Source organism: Thunnus thynnus, chromosome 20 (assembly GCF_963924715.1).
Source record: "Thunnus thynnus chromosome 20, fThuThy2.1, whole genome shotgun sequence".
In the NCBI taxonomy this organism is placed as follows: Eukaryota; Metazoa; Chordata; class Actinopteri; order Scombriformes; family Scombridae; genus Thunnus; species Thunnus thynnus.
This window is the reverse complement of record NC_089536.1, coordinates 10,532,392-10,554,501: the sequence shown is the minus strand read 5'-3', so window position 1 is coordinate 10,554,501 and position 22,110 is coordinate 10,532,392. Positions and strand designations below refer to the sequence as shown.

General features: G+C 41.0%; 1 protein-coding gene across 1 annotated transcript in view; it reads right to left on the bottom strand.

The window, feature by feature from the left end:
* The window catches only part of adam12 (ADAM metallopeptidase domain 12), a 77,413-nt gene extending 55,701 nt beyond the window's left edge, over positions 1–21,712 (bottom strand). The window contains exons 1-3 of the mRNA XM_067577389.1: positions 21,167–21,712; positions 8,393–8,514; positions 5,971–6,044 (exon numbers count right to left, since the gene is read on the bottom strand). Coding sequence (XP_067433490.1) covers positions 5,971–6,044; positions 8,393–8,514; positions 21,167–21,272 — 302 coding nt within the window. The 5' untranslated portion in view covers positions 21,273–21,712. The remainder of the gene's footprint in view (positions 1–5,970; positions 6,045–8,392; positions 8,515–21,166) is intronic.
* Positions 21,713–22,110: the final 398 nt, after the last annotated feature.

The following is a 22,110-nucleotide window of genomic DNA, read 5'->3' as shown; positions in this document are numbered from 1 at the left end:
ACTGGAACAAATTGCGTCTGGATCCTGTCCAGGCTGAATTTTATTGTTCCACCAAAGTTTGCAGCCAAGCCTGTCACTTAGAAAACATATCTTCTTCCTGCCCTCTGTCCAGGGAAAAGGCCAGATTAAAGTCTGTCTGTCTGCTCTCCTTTGTGTCTGTTTGTCTTACGGCACAAAATACACAAAAAGATCGATGGCCAACCCTCCAGGCCCCTTATACTTAAGGTTAAACAACATGATGAGCAGGGAGAAACCCCAAGTGCAGGCAACCAAGAACATCCTCCACCCAGCTGACGAGTCCCAGGCCTCCTTTCAGTGATCCTGCAGTCCATTAGAAAGGGAAACACGGATGGAGAGCATGCTGCCTGCTCAGCTTGGGACTCATATTGATATGCCTGGAGGCCTCATATCCAAAGCAACAAAGCAGCAAAAGTTGCTAGAACAGCTTTGCCAGGAGTGGTTCCATACCCAAAGGGACAAAGCTCAACAACTGTCCCTATTGTCTTGATGTGCACAAGCTTCAGGGTTTTCCTCCCCCAGTGTAGGCACGAAACTGAAAGAATGAATGCCTCCATTACCATCAAAAAGACCCCAAAAACAGTCTGCTTATATGAAAAGGTAAATGGACTGCATTTACATAGCAATTTTCAACCTGAGCAGGAGAAAGCCTTTTACAAAGCCTCTCATTCACCCATGCACACTCACATACAAGCTGGCCTGCTCATTTGAAGCAATTGGGTTTATAGTCTTGCACTGATATAATAATAAAAGGCCTTAACTTTCAAGTAATAAAGGATAGAGGTGCTATTTCACAAAGCAAATGAGCAACTGTTTAGACTGTCATCTAGTAACTAAATTGATCACAGAAAATGAGATGCCACCAGGGATCTCAGACTAGTGCAATAGATGACCATACTGTACATTTGCTGCCCAGTAATCAGCAACAACATGTTGCAACATCACATCAGGAAATATTGAAATGTGCACATCTAGCAGAGCACAATCTGCACTGACTGGCAATCCCTGTGTTTAAGTTAGTTTGAAGTTTGATATTCACCTACTGTATGTGCATTTTACATAAAGCAACAGACATGATGCTAATTTAAAGTTTCATTTTTACTACTACCTCCATATTGATAATGTAAATTCAAATGGTTCAATCAGGTAGTTTTATATGCCACATTTTTACGGCATGGTAAGAGAAAATTTAGCAGCTGGAAAAAGACTTTATTTTGTTTAGATAAGATCAGTAATCCTTGACAACATCTCCTGACACAGAACTGTATTGTAAGATTTATATTTTTGGCTTTGAACATTGTCATCAGACTACTCATTAATTAAGTGTTGTAAAATCAGCATGCACTTCAGGGGTTTATTCATTGTTGGTTTTCTTGCATAAATGCTTCTCCAACTCTAACCACAGAGGATTACAGTTGCAAATGATTAAAAATACATTGCTTACGAAAATACTGGCAGCTAAAACTAAACATGCTCTTTTCCCCAACTGATTGATGATGATAACACCAAATATGTCCTGCATGCTTATCCGTAGATGCCTTTCTTTATCAAAATGTAATATTTTTTACCAATAAATTAAATTTCTGAGTCGCACAAAAAATGATGATTTGATCTTACTCTCAAAAAAATTGTAATTTAAAGCAACTGAATGATAATTCAGAACTAAGCAGTATTTTTATTTGAAATTTTGGAATCTGAAGAGACAGCAATACATAGGTTCATAAAAATGGCAGCATTTCCACATGGAGAGGGCCTTGATCTCTCAGGCAGCCATGTTTTGAACCATAATTTGGAGCGCCTGTTCACATGGTTGACATGTTGCTCAAGGCAGCCTCCGCCCTTTCCATCCCGACAATCAGACTGCTTCAAGTATGTCCGGGTATGCTGTAGGAGTATTTGAAGCCTCTGTCTCCTGTTTCCACAGTCCTTCATGCCAAGGAGCAGACACACCAAACATACTGGCTTTGTACTATCAAGAAGAGTTTCTATTGTGTTGCTGGCTTTCCAAATGTCATCAGTGCCACTGACACCCCACAGCTCACAATCAGATTAGAGAACATGCTGTAGCACTGATTTCTGACAGGCGAACACCCAAAACAGCATACATCTTTTCAGATACTGATTGTTTTTTTTAACCGTCACTGGGAGGATGCCACAGAGGAATATAATAAACCAGAGTTATGAATGTAACTAAGGTCCTATGAATAATACCTGGATATGCATCGTGTACATGCACAGGAGGTCGGGACATAATACCAACAAAAACACACGTGTAACCTAGGAGACGCAAGCAAACTTAAAAAGGGGCCTGGCACCCAGCAGTCGTCTCCTACAGAATCTTGTTGTCAAGACTCCGAGTGACAATGAACTGGTTGGATCTGGTGCCTGGTCCCCTGGTGGTTCATATGATAAACTGAAAGTGTTGTCTGACTGAACAAGGACATGTTTCCCTTCCAAGAAAGGAAGAAAATGTCTGAGGACTAAGTGTACTGCATGCAGCTCTAGCACATTTATGTGCTGGAGCCTCTACTGAGGACTCCAGGTCTCCCTAACTGCCCTTTGGTTACATGCAGCCCACCAGCCTGAGAGAGAGGAATTCATTACCACTATCTCCCAGTGGGAGGGAAGTGAGCCCAAGGGAGCACGGCAGCACAGATAAGCCTTGTTCTTCCAGGGTGCTAGAGACCAAAGGCACTTGCTTGAGACCCTCACCATCCTTTGGTGCCTCTTGTGGTTGAGGCCCAAACTGTTGACCCAGATCTGCAAAAAAAGTGCAATGAAAGGAGCTCTAGAGGGGTGGCTGCCATTGCTGCTTTCAATTTGCCCAGCAACCGGAGGAATAGGCTGTACATCATCCTTGTGCCTCTCCGAAAACGTGAGTTGGGGCTGACGATGTCATCCACCCTTTGTGGAGAGGGAGAGGCTCTCATTAACACTGAATCCAGGGCAACACTGATGAACACAACTCGCTGACTCGGAACTAAAGAACTGAAAATTCACAGTGAACCCCAAGCTGGGTCATGTCGGCCAAAAGAGTTGTTGTATCACAGATTGCCTGCTCCCGGGTCCTAGCACATATCAACCAATTGTCCAAGTAAGGAAGAATCCACACGTCTCTGATGTGCAGAGGAGAAAGTGCTGCCAAATTGCACCAGGTGAAGATCCGAGGGGTGAGCAAGAGCCCAAATTTCAGCAAACTGTTGGCACAAACAAGTGGATGTTTGTGCCAAATTTGAAGAAATTCCCTCAAGGCGTTCCTGAGATATTGCATTCACGAGATAATGGAATGGACGTGAGGTCACAGTGACCTTGACCTTTGACCTTTGACCACCAAAATCTAATCAGTTCATCCTTGAGTCCAAGTGGACATTTGTGCCAAATTTGAAGAAATTCCCTCGAGGTATTCCAGAGATATCGCGTTCACAAGAATGGTACAGATGGACGAACGGATGGACAATCCAAAAACATAATGCCTCTGGCCATGGCTGTTGCCGGCACAGAGACATAAAAATGTAATCATTTCAAGCTGTTTACTATATTACACTGTATTAGACTTCAGGGGTCATGTGCAACCTGTTCTCATCCCAGGTCATCAAATACCGACGCTTTGTCATGCCCCTCTGGCGTCTCATGCAGACGCACAAGGGACCCTTTGGCATCTGTATGGCTATGCACCAGGCTTTCAACTAAATCCAGTGTAGACCCATCTGCAGCAATATTACACACTCAAAGCAATTGGTGCGGTCTGGTTAGGTTTAGGCACAAAAACCACTTGATTAAGTTTAGGAAAAAATCATGGTTTGGGTTAAAATGATCACTTGAAATGTCATCATGGCAACAGTAAACACCACAACAAAAAACTTCTGAGTTGTGGTAGGAAGCAGGAGGCAAACAGTGGGCTCCTGCAGCAAAGTCCACTTTTTGTCAACTAACTATATAGGTATCCACCCAATCCAACTATCTAGCCATCCACCCAACCCAACTCTCTAGCCATCCACCCAATCCAACTATCTAGCCATCCACCCAATCCAACTATCTAGCCATCCACCCAATTCAACTATCTAGCCATCCACCCAACCCAACTCTCTAGCCATCCACCCAACCCAACTCTCTAGCCATCCACCCAATTCAACTATCTAGCCATCCACCCAACCCACCCTCCCCCATAAGGGAAAATGTCACTTGTGTTTTGTTGCCAGCAATATTTATTGACAGAGGATTGAGAAAACAAAAATAAATCCTGGGTTTAATTAAAATCATTTCATTCTGGTCCATATTTTTTTCCTCCATTACAGATGCCAGTTGTGTTTGAACAACTGGATTTCATCAGCGGCACACAGCCAGTCTGCCAGCAACCTCAGACAAGAACCTTCACTTAATGTCAGCACAGCAGGTTCAGGTCTGGCTCTGCGACGCTGATCTGCACTCACTCAACAATGCACAGCCTCTTCAGATCCACGTCCTATTTGTGATTTATCTTGTCAAACATGCATGGCATAAAGTAGCTTTTATTTTGAATTTTTGAAGTCATATTTTGACTTATCACAGAACAGTGTGAGAATCTACAGATCATGAAAATTCAGCCCTTGCCAGTAACTAAGTCTTTTTCTCCAGACCTGCTTCAAGTGTTGAGAGTAAATTCTGACAGATTGGTATTTGTAATGCACAGAGGTTTGTTTGAGTAAAGTCTTTCCATCATGCTCAAGCTCATTAGAAAGATCTAGATTGCACCTCTCCATCGTTTCTGTTTGTTCCTCTTGGCTCCGGGTATGAGCTCAACTGTGGACTTTACATTTAATGCTATTGGACAACGATGACAGCCATGCTGGATGAGAATCATGTGGTTTGTGCATGGGAATGTAAGGTGTTTTTCCACTGCAGCTGATCACGGGGGAAAACTTAAGTTCCCATTTTGAAATGAAATGTTTTTACTGTAAGAGAATGTAATTCCCTGCTATAAAAGGGGACGGTGAAAATTTGACAATCTGCAAGTCAGCTTTGCAAAATCCCCACCTGTGCAAAGCAGGAATGTTATTCGACAGAAAGACTGAGTGTGATTTCCCATCAAAATATTTTCAAAGTAGGTAAGCCATAAAATTGCGGTCGCTGGTGTTGAAAGCTTTGTCCCACAGTCTGCAGGTGGAATTTACATATATTAAGTCTGGAAAACAAGTGAGATTCATGGCTGAATCTGGCATAAAAACCTATCCGCTCTCTCTCTCCCTTTCCTTCCCTCTTTCTCATTCTCTCTATTACACAGACAGCTCTGCTTGTTCCTGGTTGCTCATGTGTGGCAGAAGAGGTGGATGGAAAACATATTGCTCCATCAATCACGTCCCATTCTTCTCAGCGACACACACAACTTGGAGGCTGTCTGAGACTGAGGCCACATTCAGTCAGCCCTTGTGTAAAAATGCAAAGATGACAAATATTCCCCTGAACAGATCCAGAGCTACGTCTCTGTCAAACTGTACCCATTCCAATAACGTGATCTCTTTCAAATGATGTTCCCCCTCCTTGCCAGTCCCTTGACTGACACTGTGTTGACAGTATCTTAATACACGGAGCGCAGAGTGTGTGCTGTGTTCAAACAAATCCTCCTTCTCCCCTGTGTTATGCCAACAGATCAAATGAAAAGATAGAGGGAGAAGAAGGAGGAAGATGTCGGTTTTCATCAATGTCTGGCTGATGTATTCAGGAATTTCTATCTTTCAAGTCTTTGTTTCAGCACACGAAAAAGACCAAAGCACAGAGAGCATGCCATGCCAGCGCTAGCAGAGCAAGACAGAGAGACTTCCCTTCCTCCCTCCCCATCCCTGGCTGTTATGTGTGACACACAACTTGGCTACAGCCCCAGTTGTAGCCCCTGGGCACCACATATGTCACCCATTTGTACTCCAGAAAGCACTCAGTTCCGATCTAAGGCCAAGTATGAATTGAGGGAACACTTACTCATTTTTCTCCAGAGCCAAGAGCAGCTGCTCACCTTCCGCTTCAATCAGGAGCTTCAGTGATGCAGGGTGACTCTGAAGAGACAACAGACAGGAGAGGAGATGAGATGAGAAGATTAGTTCAGGAGTGAGGCAGACGGGATTTTGATCATTTTGGAAAGATGGCTCTGACTGCTTTTTGAGTGTTGCAGCATTAGTTTGCAAGGTTTAAATTTAAGAAAATAAATCAAGTCGGTGCTGTGGGTGGCAATAAAATGAAAAACAGCAAATAGCACTTAAAATCCTTTATTCCAGTCCTGAGGAAATTTTGACTGAGCCACCCAGAGCTGTGAGAAAACATGAGATGACTGTTTTCAATTGATGAGAGCAGTCGGAAATCCTTATGAAGCTACTTTGTATCTTAGAACAAGGGCTGAGAGGATTAGCTTTATGTTTCTATTCCATTTGACATCAATCCTGCAGAAAGCCATGAGTCTTCGCACCCCTAAGTTAGAACACTGAAGGAGATCGTGTGTCTCTGTTAGAGTCAGATGAAGTGGCACCGAGTCATACATCACATCTGTCAGTCGTGCTGTGCAACCAACGTGGCTGCACGTGCACACAAACCCGCGCACACTCATCCACATGTCAACACATAACTTCTTTCCTTCTCGTGTGCTGCGCTTTCACTCAGGCGCAGAAACACAAAAAAATCCTCTGTCTCACATTCTCCATATCGCTGGGCAACCGCACACACACACAGAGTTCAATCTGGGTCAACCGTGGCAAAGAGCACTGCTCTGGGTTAAGTCATCCATCACCCCCCGTAGAGAAAAATGTCTAGTGGATCATAAGAGGATATTGAAGCAGAACACTTAAGGTTTTAGGCAGTATCATTGCACAAACCATGTGGTACTGAACTTCCCCTTACTTTCTGTTCACACAGCTTTCTATAGGGATGCTTTGACCTCCCTCACACTGCATAATGTTTATGATGACTGCCATTTATAACTTCAGGGAAATATATATAGTACAGTGCATTTTCGGGCTTGTTATTAAAGGAGAAATATATTCAAAATAGCACTTACTTTCACCTTCATTGTGAGTGCTCTTTAATTTGCTGATCTGAGGCTTTCTTTTGTTTTTTGGCTAATGACATCCCATGGAAACCTTGTGGCACCTTGTCTGTTTGGTTAAGCCAGAACAAATTAATTCACACATGAATTAACTCAATCACACAACCTAAAAACTCAAACTGTGTTTTTAAGTCTGCCTGGCAGCCATATATATATATTTTTTATAAAGTCTGGGTTTATAACACCGAACCAAGCCAAGGATCCCAGATTTCAAACATTTCATTGATATTCCAGTGGATCATGTAGTGTTTGCTTCCTTTCTAAAAATGCAGATATTGTACAGCTGTCTGTGCATGAAATGTACTGAACCATATACAGAGAGGCAATGACTGCTATTTCTGCTTCACTGTGTGTGGTCCTGCACACTTTAACTTAGCTGACTCTTAGTTCTGGCATGTGACCAGGATTCATTACATTAATGCATTAATGAATACATTAACGCACAGCTGCCAATGCAGCAAGAATAAAATTCACTCAGTCAGTCATTTGGTGATCCAAGATTTCTACTTCTAATTGTATTAGATTTAAATTCCAATTTACAAATCTAATATGATACATTATTCATGTTATTTTTAGCCTTTAATAATTGATGGATATGAGAATAAACTGTTTAGACTGGTGTTGAGCAAGCCAGTTAGTAATTAAAATAGGTGAAGTCATCTAAATTATTAGCCTATTTTGCTAAAATTCAGAATCTACAATCAGTTGCATTTCACATTGCTGAATTTGGTGCCACTTACATAGACTTAATCTCAGTTTAAACTGGTAAATTTAGTCTAGATTTAATCCAGATTTAAAGTTCTGGATTTACAGTTAAACCCTGATTTTAAAAGAAGTAAGATCTTTATTGGAGTAGCCAAACCAAAGATCAAACTCCATGCTAGTTCCTACAGGCTGCAATATTCATTAGCCAACACAAAACGATCACAAATCAATTCAAAATGCTTCATCGATTTGCAAGCATAAATGTGTTCAGCAAGTTTCATGGCAATCTGCCTGTTGATTATGAGATGAAAAAGAGTTTATCCTAATGCCAGAAGCAAATACAGCAAACATTATGAAAATAAAAAGCAATAAGTATTGTAGTGGCACTAAACAGAAGGGCTCACATAAATAGTAAGGAATCATCTTCTGGGGACCATGAATGTCCAAATCAAAATAAATGGCAATCTGGCCAGTAGTGGTGGATGGACAAACAGATGGAAAGACAGCCTGGTGATCGGACTATCTGACATTGTCATCCTCAGGTCATGCCAATAGCAAAAAAAAAAAAAAAAATCAGTATTTTTATAAAATATAATTCTTCACCTGGAATTTGAGCTGGCTGATTGGTTTCCAGTCTTGTCCGACGAGCTGAAGAGGTACTGTAGTCCCATATTGTTTCTGCTTTGCTCTCGGTCTGTGTTGAACAGTTGTGCTCAAAAGATTCCCTTTGAAAGAAAACATAAATGCCATATGAGAGTACACAAAAAACTTCAAAGTGTTTCTCCTTTATTCTAAATTCTCTCAGCATCTGCAAAACAAGACCATGTCCATCTTTGTGGACACAAACAATGGGAACATTTTCTAAATGGATTTTATACAAACAATTCTGATAATAAATTCCTCTCTGCTATTAAAGTCCCGAGCCTGTTGCTCATTAACAACATCAGAGCATGACCTACCAATACATCTGCCTTGTAATAAAAAGTGTCACTTAAACAAAATCACAGTATTTGTAATTGATGGCTTTACTGTGTCACAGCAGACAAATAATACTCTCTGAATGTTTCGTTTTTCATGACTAACAATTATATGTGTTGCCAAAATGCCATCTCCAATACATCCTCGCCCCTCCTGAACATATGTTCACCTCTTTTTTAAAAGCTGTCAGTAGAATGGAGCCTGTCTCCTTCTGCCATAAAGACATGAATACAACAGCACTAATCAGCACGCTCAGGCATCAAGCAATGAGAATCGTTAGCCTGTGGCGAAACCATAACCACCCCCTCTGCCACTCAAGCTGCATAAATCTCCACAGTTCTTCAGGAACTGAGAGTTTTGAGCAAAGAGGAGCTGGGGTTGCTGCTGCTGCTGTGATAACTCCAAACACAGGGCTAGTGTCCAGGATGCAGTGCAGGGATTAGACGTAGCTTTGGGGCATTGTTCCCAGCATGCTTTTATCTCTACTCTCTCTGTTCTGACAGGGTGTTAACTGAGCCTCCGAATGGCTACAATTCTTGGAGCTCTGCTGTGTTGCCAGTCATTTAAGAATATATTCATCCCTAAATCCAATACTGACATCCCCAAGCGTGCCGCCAGGAGATGAAGTGGTGGAAAAAACGGCCACTGTCCCGAGCAAACCTACCACTTATAACTGAGACAGAAACTGAAATCTCTCTAAAAAAGTACATCACGAACACACAGAGAGGCAGAATGCAACACTGAACTACCGGAGGACCTCGCTAACAGGGTTCCTACAGTAATCAGCTTCCCACAGTGGGGAAGCTATTTTGGAGCTCGGGTCTCTCACTAAAACAGCGGGGGTTGTTAGCACCATTTGTTCTGTGCAAACATCCTAAATGAAATGTTTGCTTGGTTTTTTTGTTTTTTTTTGTTTTCTTCCACTGATGCTCCATCAAGCATTTCCAAACAGCAGGGAAACAGATTTAGTTTGAGGGTGATGTCAGTGGACTTGTGAGAAGTTGTTGGCATAATTTATGGTATGTTTTCAACTCGAAACTTTGTTCCTTCTTAATTTTGAATCACATTTCAAACACTTATAAACACAAAACACGCTGGGATACATTCGTCACAGATTATTATTACCAGCAGACTCAAGGTTCTTCCTTCATGGTTCACATCCCTCCTGTGTCTGTATGCATGACTCACCCAGCTAAATTGCTGAGTCTGCTTATTATCCAGTATTAATAACCCAGGTCAAGCACAGTGCTCCCCAGCTGAGCTTTGTTCTGGTTCTCCTCTGAGGAAACCACCATTCTGGAGTTCATCACAGAGTCGCTCCAGCTGATAGCAGAAAGCCAAAGGTGACCAACTCAGCAGTCCTCATCCAGCTCCAGCCTGATGATGAGAAGCAGGCTCCGCCAAGGACGGGACGACATCACACACACAAAAGCGGGAGACGCATCCTACCCTCATTAGTCCTAGAAAACCGCACCGTCTGGGAGAGGTGGGCATGCTGAGTAAGGGAACACATGACAACCTCTGAGAAAAGTATGGATGGATGAACACAACAGATGAGGGGAAAACAGAAAGAAGTTTTCGACAGAGAAAGGTCAAGTCCACATTGTGGTTAGCCGATTTATGAGGCTAACACACACAGATGGAACGGCCATTGCCTTTTCTGCAGTGTGCTCCACATCAACTTTGAAGACGAGGTTCACAACCATACAGCGTTTGGTTCCCTGACTTCAAAGTCTCCTAGTGAATAACCATTTTGTTAATGTGGTGTGCTATGAGGTTTAATTCCTGCTTATAAATGGCATTATATTAGTGGAAATAGTCTGCAGGCTCATTTCTTTTCCACGTGCTTGGGAGCGAGACATTTGGTAAAGTTGGAGTGTGTAAGTGGCTTTTGTTAGCTAGAATGTTATAAGAGCCACCAGAAGCATTAAGGGAGTGGTAAAAGTGGCACCAGAACCCGAAGCCTTATTTATATGTTCAATAAAGGAGAGTGTAAACAGAGGTCTTAATAAAGCTGAGTTCTGGCCGTGATCAACTCCCTTTATGCTCCAGTGTACACAAGGAGAGCTTGTGCCATTTATATTGCCTCAATAAAGTAAATGCTAGGTGGGGGGATTGTATGTCTGTGTACGTGGAAATGTGACTGTGTGTGTTTGTTCGTGTGTGGGTGAGTGAAATGTGATACAGAACTATCACCGAACAGTAATAAATTTGGCTTTCCCTAGCAGCCTTGTTAAGAAAAAATAACACAATCGATTATGTACTCTACAACCATTGTTTTGCTGTTTTACACACTGGCTGGTTGTATGTGAACAGTGGTGCAGCATGTTCACACAAAGTATTAAATAGGTGATTTGCAGGGTAAAAGGCAATCTAGGCATCTAAACTGGACTAAATCTGATTGAAAACGTTTTTTTAGACCTAGGCCAGCGGTTCCAAACCTGTGCAGTGGGACTTCCCAAGGGGTCACAAAATAAATCTGAGTTGTTGAGATTACTTACAAGATAGGAAAGAAGAAGAAAATACACTGTTGCTACAAAACCATGTTTAGTTTTTCTGACTTTCTTAAAATATTTGCTTCTTTCTTATTAAATTCTGGAGAGTTTGACATATTCAGGTCTTTGGCTGAACTCTTCACAGCTAACAGACATATGCATCTTGTGATGAGGGACCAGGCATTGCTTGGTCGTTAAGGGTCATTAGACGAAAGGTTAGAGCTCTAGGTCAGTGATTGCCTTTTTGGCTTGTGACCCCTTAAAATAAAATCTACTTGCTGGCCTTCATCACGGGTTTCTTATGTCTGTGGGCTATGAGCAGGTCAACAAAGAGTAACTTTCCGCTGTTTTATTTGAATATTTTAAAGGTCTGAAGAGGCTAAATGATCCAGTAATTCACAAGAAAATGTAGATTAGAAGAATATCAAAAAGACTGACTGTAATCTACAGTCATGCTAGCGGCTCTTTGAGTCTTTGAGAGTCCTTAGGCACAGCAGTGCTTTGAATTAAATGCTAACTTGCACACAAAGACAATGCTAATATGTTGTATAATGTTTACCATATTCACACAGTTAGTTTAGTGTGTTAGCATGCTAAAATTTGCAGATTAGCACAAAGCATAAAGTACAGCTGAGGTTGGGTGGAATTAGTTTGCAAGTATTTGGTTATAAACAAAACTATTTGGACAGATTGAAATTTTGACCTGATTATGGTGCTAAATGATGAAGTCAGAGGATAATCAGAGGATAAGTGATTACAATTCATCCAGAGGGGGACATGAATGTCTGTACCACATTGCATGAGAAAAATGTTACGGGGTCTTGAAAGTCCACAGTAATGTAAAACTGGGCTAAATTTGCTTAAAAAATGAAAGATTTCTATATATCTAGGTAATATATAACATTTCAAGTACCATATTTCATTCATTCAACTAAACATGTGGCCAATTTTGACCTCAACATCCAGCTGTCTTTTGACCTGAAACTCACCAAATCAGTATGTACTGGGACAGTTTACAGTTCCTCATGGTATTTTACAGTAAATCATTTTCCTGGTTTTATCAGCTTTCCCAAATTAACTTATTCCACCAACCTACAAGCTGTTGGTCCCAGGGAACATATGACCTTCCAAAATGCTTCTGGGCTCTCAAGACATCCTTTCTTAGTGCCCTTTTACAGTTACAGCCCCTTTCCCCCCCGCCTTCCTCTGTTCCACCAAAACAAATCAACAACTGTTCGGCTTTATTAAACCCCAGAGCCTGCTTTCTTGCAACCAACCACAACACACCCCTTGACAGGCATCCATGAAATAATGTATTCATAACAATCTTTGCTTTTCTAACACAAATGGCATGCTGTTCTTTTCATCTGCTCTCTTGATGAGGCCGTGCCCCCCACATGTGCACAGGTCCTCACTGAGATGGGATACAGGCTACACATACAGTACGTGCACACATCAGTAAAATAGCACTCCTAATCACAGTCACCGTTGTCTGATGACTGGCGGAAAGGCACACAAGGACACACTCCAAAGTCACTTTGACAGCAATTCTCTGTAATCTTGAAAATACGTCAGATTGAAAATGAAAAACATCGCCTTTGGCAGCTTGGAGGAGATTCTTTGACATTCAAAATCTCTCGAATGGTACAACAATAAATGCAGAGGGGACACACTTGAGATGATTCCAGCATTGTTTGACATGGGTGGACAATGTTTAGTTACTATTCAAACCTCAAGAAGGAAATGGGCTTAAAATGAGAGCATGTGGAATTAATTAGGGCAGAGTGATGAGTTTAAATTGGACTGTTTCAAAGCTGAGACAACAAAGACAAAAAAGGTATAAAAAAAAAGAGTTTTTCCAAAGTTCCATATGGAAATGTGTTCTTGATAAAGCAAATCTAATAAAATGATCACAACACATCACTTTTTCTGCATCAAGAGCGTGCATTATGTTTTTTTTTTAATCCATATTTGGTGGATGCCTTTAATCAGAGTACTGACTGGATTGGGAACTCAATCCAGCAAAGTTTCTGAGCCAAAATTCGGTCCTGACATCAGCTCATGGGCGGAAAACTTGGTTAATGTTCATGGCTATTGTTCATTTAATAATGGTTGATTGAAAGGCATATCACGAACTCAGTTTACCCCCAATCAGAGTGGGTAAATTATGATAATTCAAACAGAATGGTGATTGGGAACAGCATGATGAATGATACATTGTGAAAAAGACCCATCAAGCAAACACTCTTTCATAAATGACCTTGGAGACAAAAGCAATGAACTTCGGCGACTTCTCTTATCTCTTTCTGTCCTTCATTATCCTCTCTATGACTATGACAAATTATTGTCATTATTGACTGATCTATCAATTATTGTGTTAATTAATCGTTAAATCTTTCTTTCTATAACATGTCAAAAAATTGTGAAAAATGTCAATCTCAAGTTCCAAGAGCCCAAGGTGACGTCTTTGAATCGCTTGTTTGACCAAATCCCGAACATATTAATTCACAATATTAATGCTGAAACAATAAGTCAGTTAATCATCAACTCTTTTGATCATTTTTTAATCATTTATTGTGGAAAATGCCAAACAATTTGCTTCTTCCCTTTTTTTTTTAAATCATTGTAAAAAAAAAAAAAAGAAAAAAAGAAAGATTAATATCCTTGAGACTGTTGGTCGAACAAAACAAGCAATTTAAAGACACAGCCTTGGGCTCTGGAAACATATGATGAGTATTCATCACTATTCTCTGACATTGCATCTCTAAATGATACAAAACACAGAAGAGCAACAAATTCTCGGAGAACGAGGATGTTCTGTTCATCACCTTATCGACTAATCTTCACCTTGCTCCCTGTAATCTGTTACCTGAGCCCCAACGCAGGGTTCACAGGGATTACAGAGCAGTGAAAAGTGCCTGGTAATCTTGGCTTGACTCCACACTAAACATCTGATGCATTTGGGGGACATTATGTCAACACCCTCAGGGTTGTATTAGGAAATATAGAAACCTGTAGGTGACATCATGGTAATTGGAGTCCACACAAACTGGAAAGAAGGTCTCCTTAAATCAAATCTAATAAAGTAGCTGTGTGTCAAAAGTCAAGGCAATGAGAGTTGTTAATGGTTGGATTTATTGCTGGATGATTTTTTTTTAGAGTATATTTAAGGTCATAATCGAGCCGTTTAACACTGGGCTCCCTCTACTGGTAAATAGCTCTTTGTGTTCCCTCTCTCTCTCTCATTCTGTCTCTGTCTCTCTATCCCCACCTTGTATACTGAACTCATTTACTGTCAGACTAGCTGGATGTCAGCACATAATTACTCAATGGGAAATAGATGGTCCTGCAGCAAAAATTCCCCTTGGCTCAGCAGGCGGTTAATGTTGTCCGAGAAACCGGTGCTGTTACGCCCCTGGCGGGTGACACCGTTAAGCCCCCTTGCTGCGATGACTGCGCTTGCTGCCTGGCATGGAGCCTGTGTGCCTTAGCAACAAAGGTCAAAGTTGGAGAGCTTCTGGAGGAGTGCTGTGCGAAAGTCTGTTAATATGGTCCCTATGATGGATTTCATTTACAGCGCCCTGGTACCCCTTTCTGTCATGGGAAGCACATGTCTGGCAGACATTCAAAAGACAAAAAAAACAAAAAAAACCCTGAAAAAACAAAACCTCAAACCGCAGCAGAAGACAGAGAGAAAAGGAGGCGCAAGCAGCTGCTATATCATCATAGATCCACATGTTATTGTACAGTATGCAGTGGCAACCATGTCATTACCTCAGCGGAGGCAGTGTCTTGAAAGGTCACATAGCTTATGGATTATAACAACAAAGAATCAATGTTTGATGAAACTGAAATAGCTCTGGAACACCAACAAAAAAACATTTGCTTTCTCTGGTTTTGCAAATGTGAGGATTTGCTGATTTTCTTTATATCATTGTTAATAAAAATATATGTTTGGGGTTTTTTGACTGTTGGTCAGACAAAACAAACAGTGTGAAGACATCAGCTTGAGCTCAAAAAATAAAAGCCCTAGCTTTTAACACTCTTGGATTGCTCAGAGTTCAACTTGAAAATTTTGTCTATGTAGATATTTGATGTGCTGCTTGCTCTGCCTCACTTAAAAATACATCACAAGTCCGCCAGGGAAACATGGCAGCAGCAGAACAACTTCGTTTGCGCCAATTTGTTAGAAACTCACCCAGGTAGGAGGTGATCTGTCTTGTTCCTGTTAACACATCTGCCTATGACGAAAAATACTGCAGCTCATTCCTTCTCGTTGCAGAAAAGGGAGGTGAAATCTGGGCGGATGCTGTATGCCAGGCTGGAAGATGGATTATCTGGAGCTGAGACATATTATTCAGTGGTTTAAATCTCAGTGGAAGTCTATGACAGCACCTTCATATGGAAAATAAAATCTAAACCTGGGGAATGTTTCCATTAGTAACTACAGTTGTTTTTACTGTCTACCAAAAGCTGCCAAATTTAGCTCTGGCATTATTATTAAAAATCTTGCAAACAAGATGAATAAATTAACACTGACAATGTGAATAGTGCAATTTGAGTTTCATGTAGAGTAAAGATGTGTGACACAACATGATATCTGCTAAGACATATTTGAGGTTTATCACATTGGATCTCAATCAAAGAAGTTCTTGGAAGTAACAGTTCCTGCAGACCATTCCTTTAAAAAAAAAAGCCTACAGCAGCTTCACATATCTTGGAACTAAAATAACAAAAAAGTAGATGATCTCTATGGGTTAACTGGTGGAAGAAAAATTGATCAACTAAAGGAAAATATAGAATTCTGGAAAACTCTCCATATCTCCATGGCCGGGAGAATCAATCAAAGCTATCCCATCTTTCATCCCTCTTTCTCATTTTAAACAGCTAGACTTAATCATTGTGCCCTTCATACGGAGCTACAAAACTGCACGAATCACCAGAAAACACCTAATTAAGCCAAAAGACAAGGGCGGTTTCAGCCTGCCACACTTTAAAGCTTACTACTGGGCAGCTCACTTAAACATTATAATGTGGTGGAAAAAGGGCCCAGTCAATGATTCAAGTGACTGCTCAGTTTGTCTATCATTAGAGCGGACTCTTTGTAATAAGACCTCTCTTCTTGCCCTTCTTAACGGCCCCACCAAAACAATTACATTACAATAATAGTTTTATTGTCTTATTAAGAATACACTTAAAATCTGGAAGCAAATCAAATTACACATAAAAACACCAAATACCTACATCAATAGTCCAATATGTGAAAATCATGCATTTGTCCCTGGCTTAAATTTGGAATCTTAAGGTTAGGAAAGATATAAGCGCTTTATACCTTGATGGGCACTTTATGTTGTTTGAGCAGCTACAGAGAAAATATAATATCCCGGCCTCGAATTTCTTCAGGTTCTTGCAAATTTGAGATTATGTGAGGAAAAATATATCTAATTTGTGTGTTCCTATAAATTGAAAGCAACTTAGTAAGGGGGCGGTCTCTTACTTATCTCAAACTATACAAAGACATATCAATGTTAACACAAGTGCAAATAAGCAGAATTGAGAGGCTAAGTGGAGAGAAGAGACACACAATGAGACTTGGGAGAAAAGCCTTGAAAGTGTGCATGAATGTTTAATTAACTCTAGACACAAAGTCAAGTTACACAAGATTTTCCCTGGTGTGTCCTCTCTCTGTAAACGATGTAAAGACGGGTCATTGACACATTCTATTTAGACATGTCGGAAACTGTTTACTTATTGGAAGAGTGTATTTGAATGTTTCTCTAAAGCCTTTGGGAAGAACTAGTCGCTGTCCTAAGTGCCACGAGTGTGTTACCTATGGCAAACAACATACTATGCACTACACATCAACATATGATATGTTGATAAGAGAGTTGTTGCATCTCTATGTCTCTCTCGCTCTCTTTCTCTCTCCCCCTCCCTCCTTCTCTCTCTCTCTCAGTCAACCCAACCAGTCAAGGCAGATGGCTGCCCACCTTGAGCCCGGTTTTGCTCGAGGTTTCTTCCCGTTAAAGGGGAGTTTTTCCTTGCCGCTGTCGCCAATTGCTTGTTCATGGAGGAATGATGGGTCTCTGTAAATTAAAGAGTATGGTCTTGACCTGCTCTTGTGATTTGGTGCAATATAAATACAATTGACTTGACATGACTTGATTGTTTGTTTTTTATTGAACTCCTGAGATAAAGGTTTAAAACATAGACTTGAAAGTGCATTAGGTAAAGTTTTTATATTAATAATGGATGAAATGACTACATGTTATGTGAATTACTGCAAGTCACTCGTAGTTATGAACCCATATAAAGTTACAGTACCACCTACCTCTGCAGTTCCCCTCTGCTCTACAAAGCGTTTTAGCATCTACTGTTTTCTTGTAGTTCTGACTCATCACTCTCATCAGCTTTTTCAGCAGCAGGTTTCAGACAAAAAGCTGATAAACCCACTGTACACTACTTGCCCAGTACCAGACAGACGCAGTTAGCGACTAGCTAGTGAACATTGTGGAACATTTAGAAGCTAAAGAGCCAAATATATCCCTAATGAGTTGGTGGAGACTACACCAGAGGTAGGAGAAGAGTGCATATTGGACATAGATTCATCAGAAGGAGACAGAGAAATGACACGATGGCCATAATCACTTTAAAGTCGACTTGTTCTAATTCCCCTGACAAAGTAAATCAACATATTGTCAAATCAGCAACATTAAAGCTCCACTAATCACTTTTCTTTAATTAACAAGTAATGGATCAAATGACAATGTGCGATGCAAAAGGTGTAGTGACAAAGCCACACAGAACTATCACCCAGCTCTGCAGTTCTCCTCCGCTCTTCTGAGCTTTTTATTCACTGTCAGTTCATTCTTTGGATTTTATGACACATTAACTGTATGGTTCAGTCTCACAGCTCTCATCAACACCATTTCCAGTAACCGATGCAGCTGTTTTCAGGAAAGACGCTCTGATGAACCTACTGAATACAACTTTCCCAGAACCAAATGGCAGACAGACAAAATTAACAACTAGCTAACTTCGAGCAAACTAAGGTCTAACGGAGGCTGCTTACAAGATTCATGTTTCCCTCAGGAGTTGGTTAGAGACCAGAGAGGAGTCACAAAGAGAGTGAATATTGGACTTTGTCAGGTGGCCAGAAAAGTAACTCCAAATGAATGCCAGTGTTGCTCCATGTCTACTAGATTTGTTCATAGGCATCTGTTTGCTAACAGTTATTGTGGTCTTCATCCCCTGAATGGCCAGAAAAATGCTCCACTTAAAAGCACTGCAAAACGGCTGACCAGAACAGGCTTGGAACCTTCCCAAGATTTTTTGCGAAACACTGATGGGGTGGAACAACTTACCCAGATAGAATTGACACTGACTTGAGATATCTAAGCCAACTGGGCCCTCTGAACAGACGAGAGAGAAGACGCACAGGGAGAAACGTGCTGAGCTCAACTCTGACCTGTCTGGGTGTGAAAGTCCAATGAGAAAGTCCAGAGCCAGCATCAAGTTTCCGCTGGTGTGTTAAACTTTTGTTGGGGGGGGGGGGGTCAAATGAGTCCAAAGCAGCTTCGAAGAAATTAATGCAACACATGTAGGGTCAGGCTGCTTTTGCACAGTCCAGCTATTTTCCCCCCTCCTCTATTAATATCCCCACTGTGGAAAAGCAACTGGTTGATCAATCTGTCTTGATGCACAACCACACATCAGCCAGCTCTTCTTACCAGCCTCCTGGGTCTCAAATACCATGAACAACTCATCTGGAAGATCTGAATTTATCCATACTGAAAAGATACTAAATGCCTCTGACTTGAGATGGGTCACATTATGGTGATAATATCTCTCTGGGGGAGGACACTGTTTGCTAAAGGAATGTTTTACTACAGTCCAAAAATATATTCTCAGCTCAACTTTCATTTGTCTGAGCGTGCAGCACGCAAGCTGCATGCAGCGCTCGAGGCAAAGAGTCATGTTGGCTGAAGCAGTACAGCAGACTAGTAAATACTGGCTGACACTAAGTGTGTCAACCATTGGAGGAAATCATTCACAAATGATCCCTGGGTAGGACAGAAACATGCACAAGATAGACAAGGAGTGGAAAACTGACAGGAAAGGTCAAGGGACAGTGTCATGAAATATGTATGCAAACATGACATTGCACAGAGCTGATCTGCTCCGTCTTTTTTTTTTTTTAGCAGCCTTGTATTCCTGACAGCAGTCACAAAAGTGCACAGTCTGGAGACAGAGTAGAGACTCATAAAAGGGAGCTCTAATGACTACCACTCATTATCCATTAAACTTGAAGTAAGGCTGCAACTAATTATTTTCATTAATAGAACAATCATTTTGTCTATAAATTGTCCAAAAAATGTGAAAAATGCCACTCACAAGCTCTGATAGCCCAAGGTTGTCCATGTAACATATTAAATGTTCAAATTTTCAATTAGAAATGATATAAAACAGAGAAATTTTGTCACATTTCAGAAGATGAAAAAAACTCTCCATCCATTCCAAAGTTGATCAATCAACTAATGATTTCAGCACTAAAATGAAGTCAGGCGCAACGCGGCATTTCACAGCATTTATTAATTTTTTGCCTCTTAAATTTAACCCTGTCTCTTGTGGGTGTTAACAAGCACTTCACACTGCTCCCTCCATTTATTTAGCTCAATCAGTCTGAATCCCCCCTAAGCAGGTAAATATCCCGTCGATGCAAATCTGTTCAAGCTTTCACAGCCACACACAAAACTGAACTGGTGATGATTTCTGACGAGTCTGAAGTCGAACCCATGGGAAAGACGCATCAAGGCCAACTTGAACTGTTGATGAATAAATGAACAACTTCCTCGTGCTTCAATCCCAGTTTTACACATTTGCCCTTGCTGGTAATTAATTCCCTGGATTCCACAGCGTGTGTCATGACTGGCAGGGTGTTTAGATGTAAAAGTTCTCTGTAGGCACCAACACAGCTCCTCCACTCACCACTGTTTCCAATAATGTGTGTGTGTGTATCCTTGTTTAATCTCACCTAGGGCATGGAGCACTGGTGACTGAGATGTCATGAGCCATAGCCCAAAGGGTTGCAATCTCAGTATGAGATGAACACACACACACAAGTATAGAAACAAACACACTCTGACATTACATTTGAACATTTCCCCGGAGCTGAGGAGCAGCTCTTTTTCATTAGTTGCTGGGTTGTCATAAACATAATAAACATAGAACAATATACAGGTTTAAAAAAAAACAAAACCTACTTGACTGCTGATGTTCAAACTAACAATGTGACTTTTATTTGATGTTTGCCACCAAAGTAACTCTGGATTTCATCCATAATTGAAAAAAATTGGAAGTATGTCTGAAGTGCCTTAAAAAAAACTGTAAGTAAGTATGTTTAAAGCACAGCGAAATGCCTCAAGTGCTACCACTGATTACCAAAGAGAGTTTCAACATCATCAATTATACAGAGTCTCCTCTCCTCTGAGGTACACACTGGCTGGACTGCGAGCTAAAATTTGATGTTCTGCTATTCACAAAGATGTATTTGAGATAATGAGTGAGAGGCATTACTGTAGAAAGCCTCTTTACACTGGAGTTGTTTCATTGTGCACCAAACATGTGTGACAGATCTGTAATTCTAGTGTACTTACAAAAGCTTTCATAAAACATGATGTACCAAAAACAGCCGGAAGAATGTGAAGAACAGAATAAAATAGAGTAGACACAATGCACAATGACAGATGCGCACACGTGAAAATGATGTCATTATTTTATATTTGACATTCATCCAGTGATTAAAAAAATAGAAAACTATTAAATTACTTTTGCACATGGATCCTTAATATAAGAGGAAAAGCAAAAATACATTTGACATCTTGACCTCTTCTTCACCTCTTACCTTCAGCAGATGTGGAGAGCACATTGTCACAGACGGATATAGAGACAGATAAAGCCTGAAGTGCTGTCAAAATAACAAACTTCAGACTCCGGCTCCCAGGGTTCATGATGCCCGGCTGAAGCTTGGACGCACTGGCCGACTGTTTCACTGCAGCGCAAACATCATACAATCACAGTCCGACAACAGCTGATGTGCAAGAGCCCCCACCCCCCCACCACCCCCCAAAAATAAAACGACTTCCTGAAATATGATCAAGTATATGAGCGGAGCTTTAGGAAATCCCGAGGACAGCTGATTCAACTCCGTGCACTCCCTCATTCAGAGATGTCCAAGCCAAAAAAGCTGCCTCGCGTAAAAAAAACAAAAAAAAAACAAAAGTGAGAAATATTGAGGGATATGAAGGGCGAGCGATGAAAACATTGACAAATACACAAGCTGCATCTGTCTCGGTCGCCCACTGGAATGACATCAATTCCAGGGCAATTACTGGCGAGAAGTGTTGTCTTATGAGTGGGGACCATGTGCTTCAATGAAGCGCTCCGCGAGGTCCTAAAGCCTTCAGCGTCCAGTAAACGAGCAGCGTCAAGCCTGTAGAAACAAAGAAAGTATGACTTCTGGTTCTTGCTATCCAAATAAAGTGCCAATTAATGTACTTTATACCAGTGTTCTCAGAGGTGGGGTCCAGGGACCCCTAAGGGTCCTTGAGGGGGTTCAAATAATTTATTTTCATTATTTCCATCCATGAGTAACACAGTAACAGAATGTATGACTATTTTGATTATGGGTTTCATTCCCTTTCTTTTAAATGTAAATCATCTAAAAGCAAAAGTCTTACCAGATGCGGTGCCCTGGGAGAAAATCTTATCAAATGCGGATCTGTGGTCTAATTTATGTGAGTTTAGGGGTCCTTGATGTGAAAAAGTTTGAGAACCACTGATTAATAT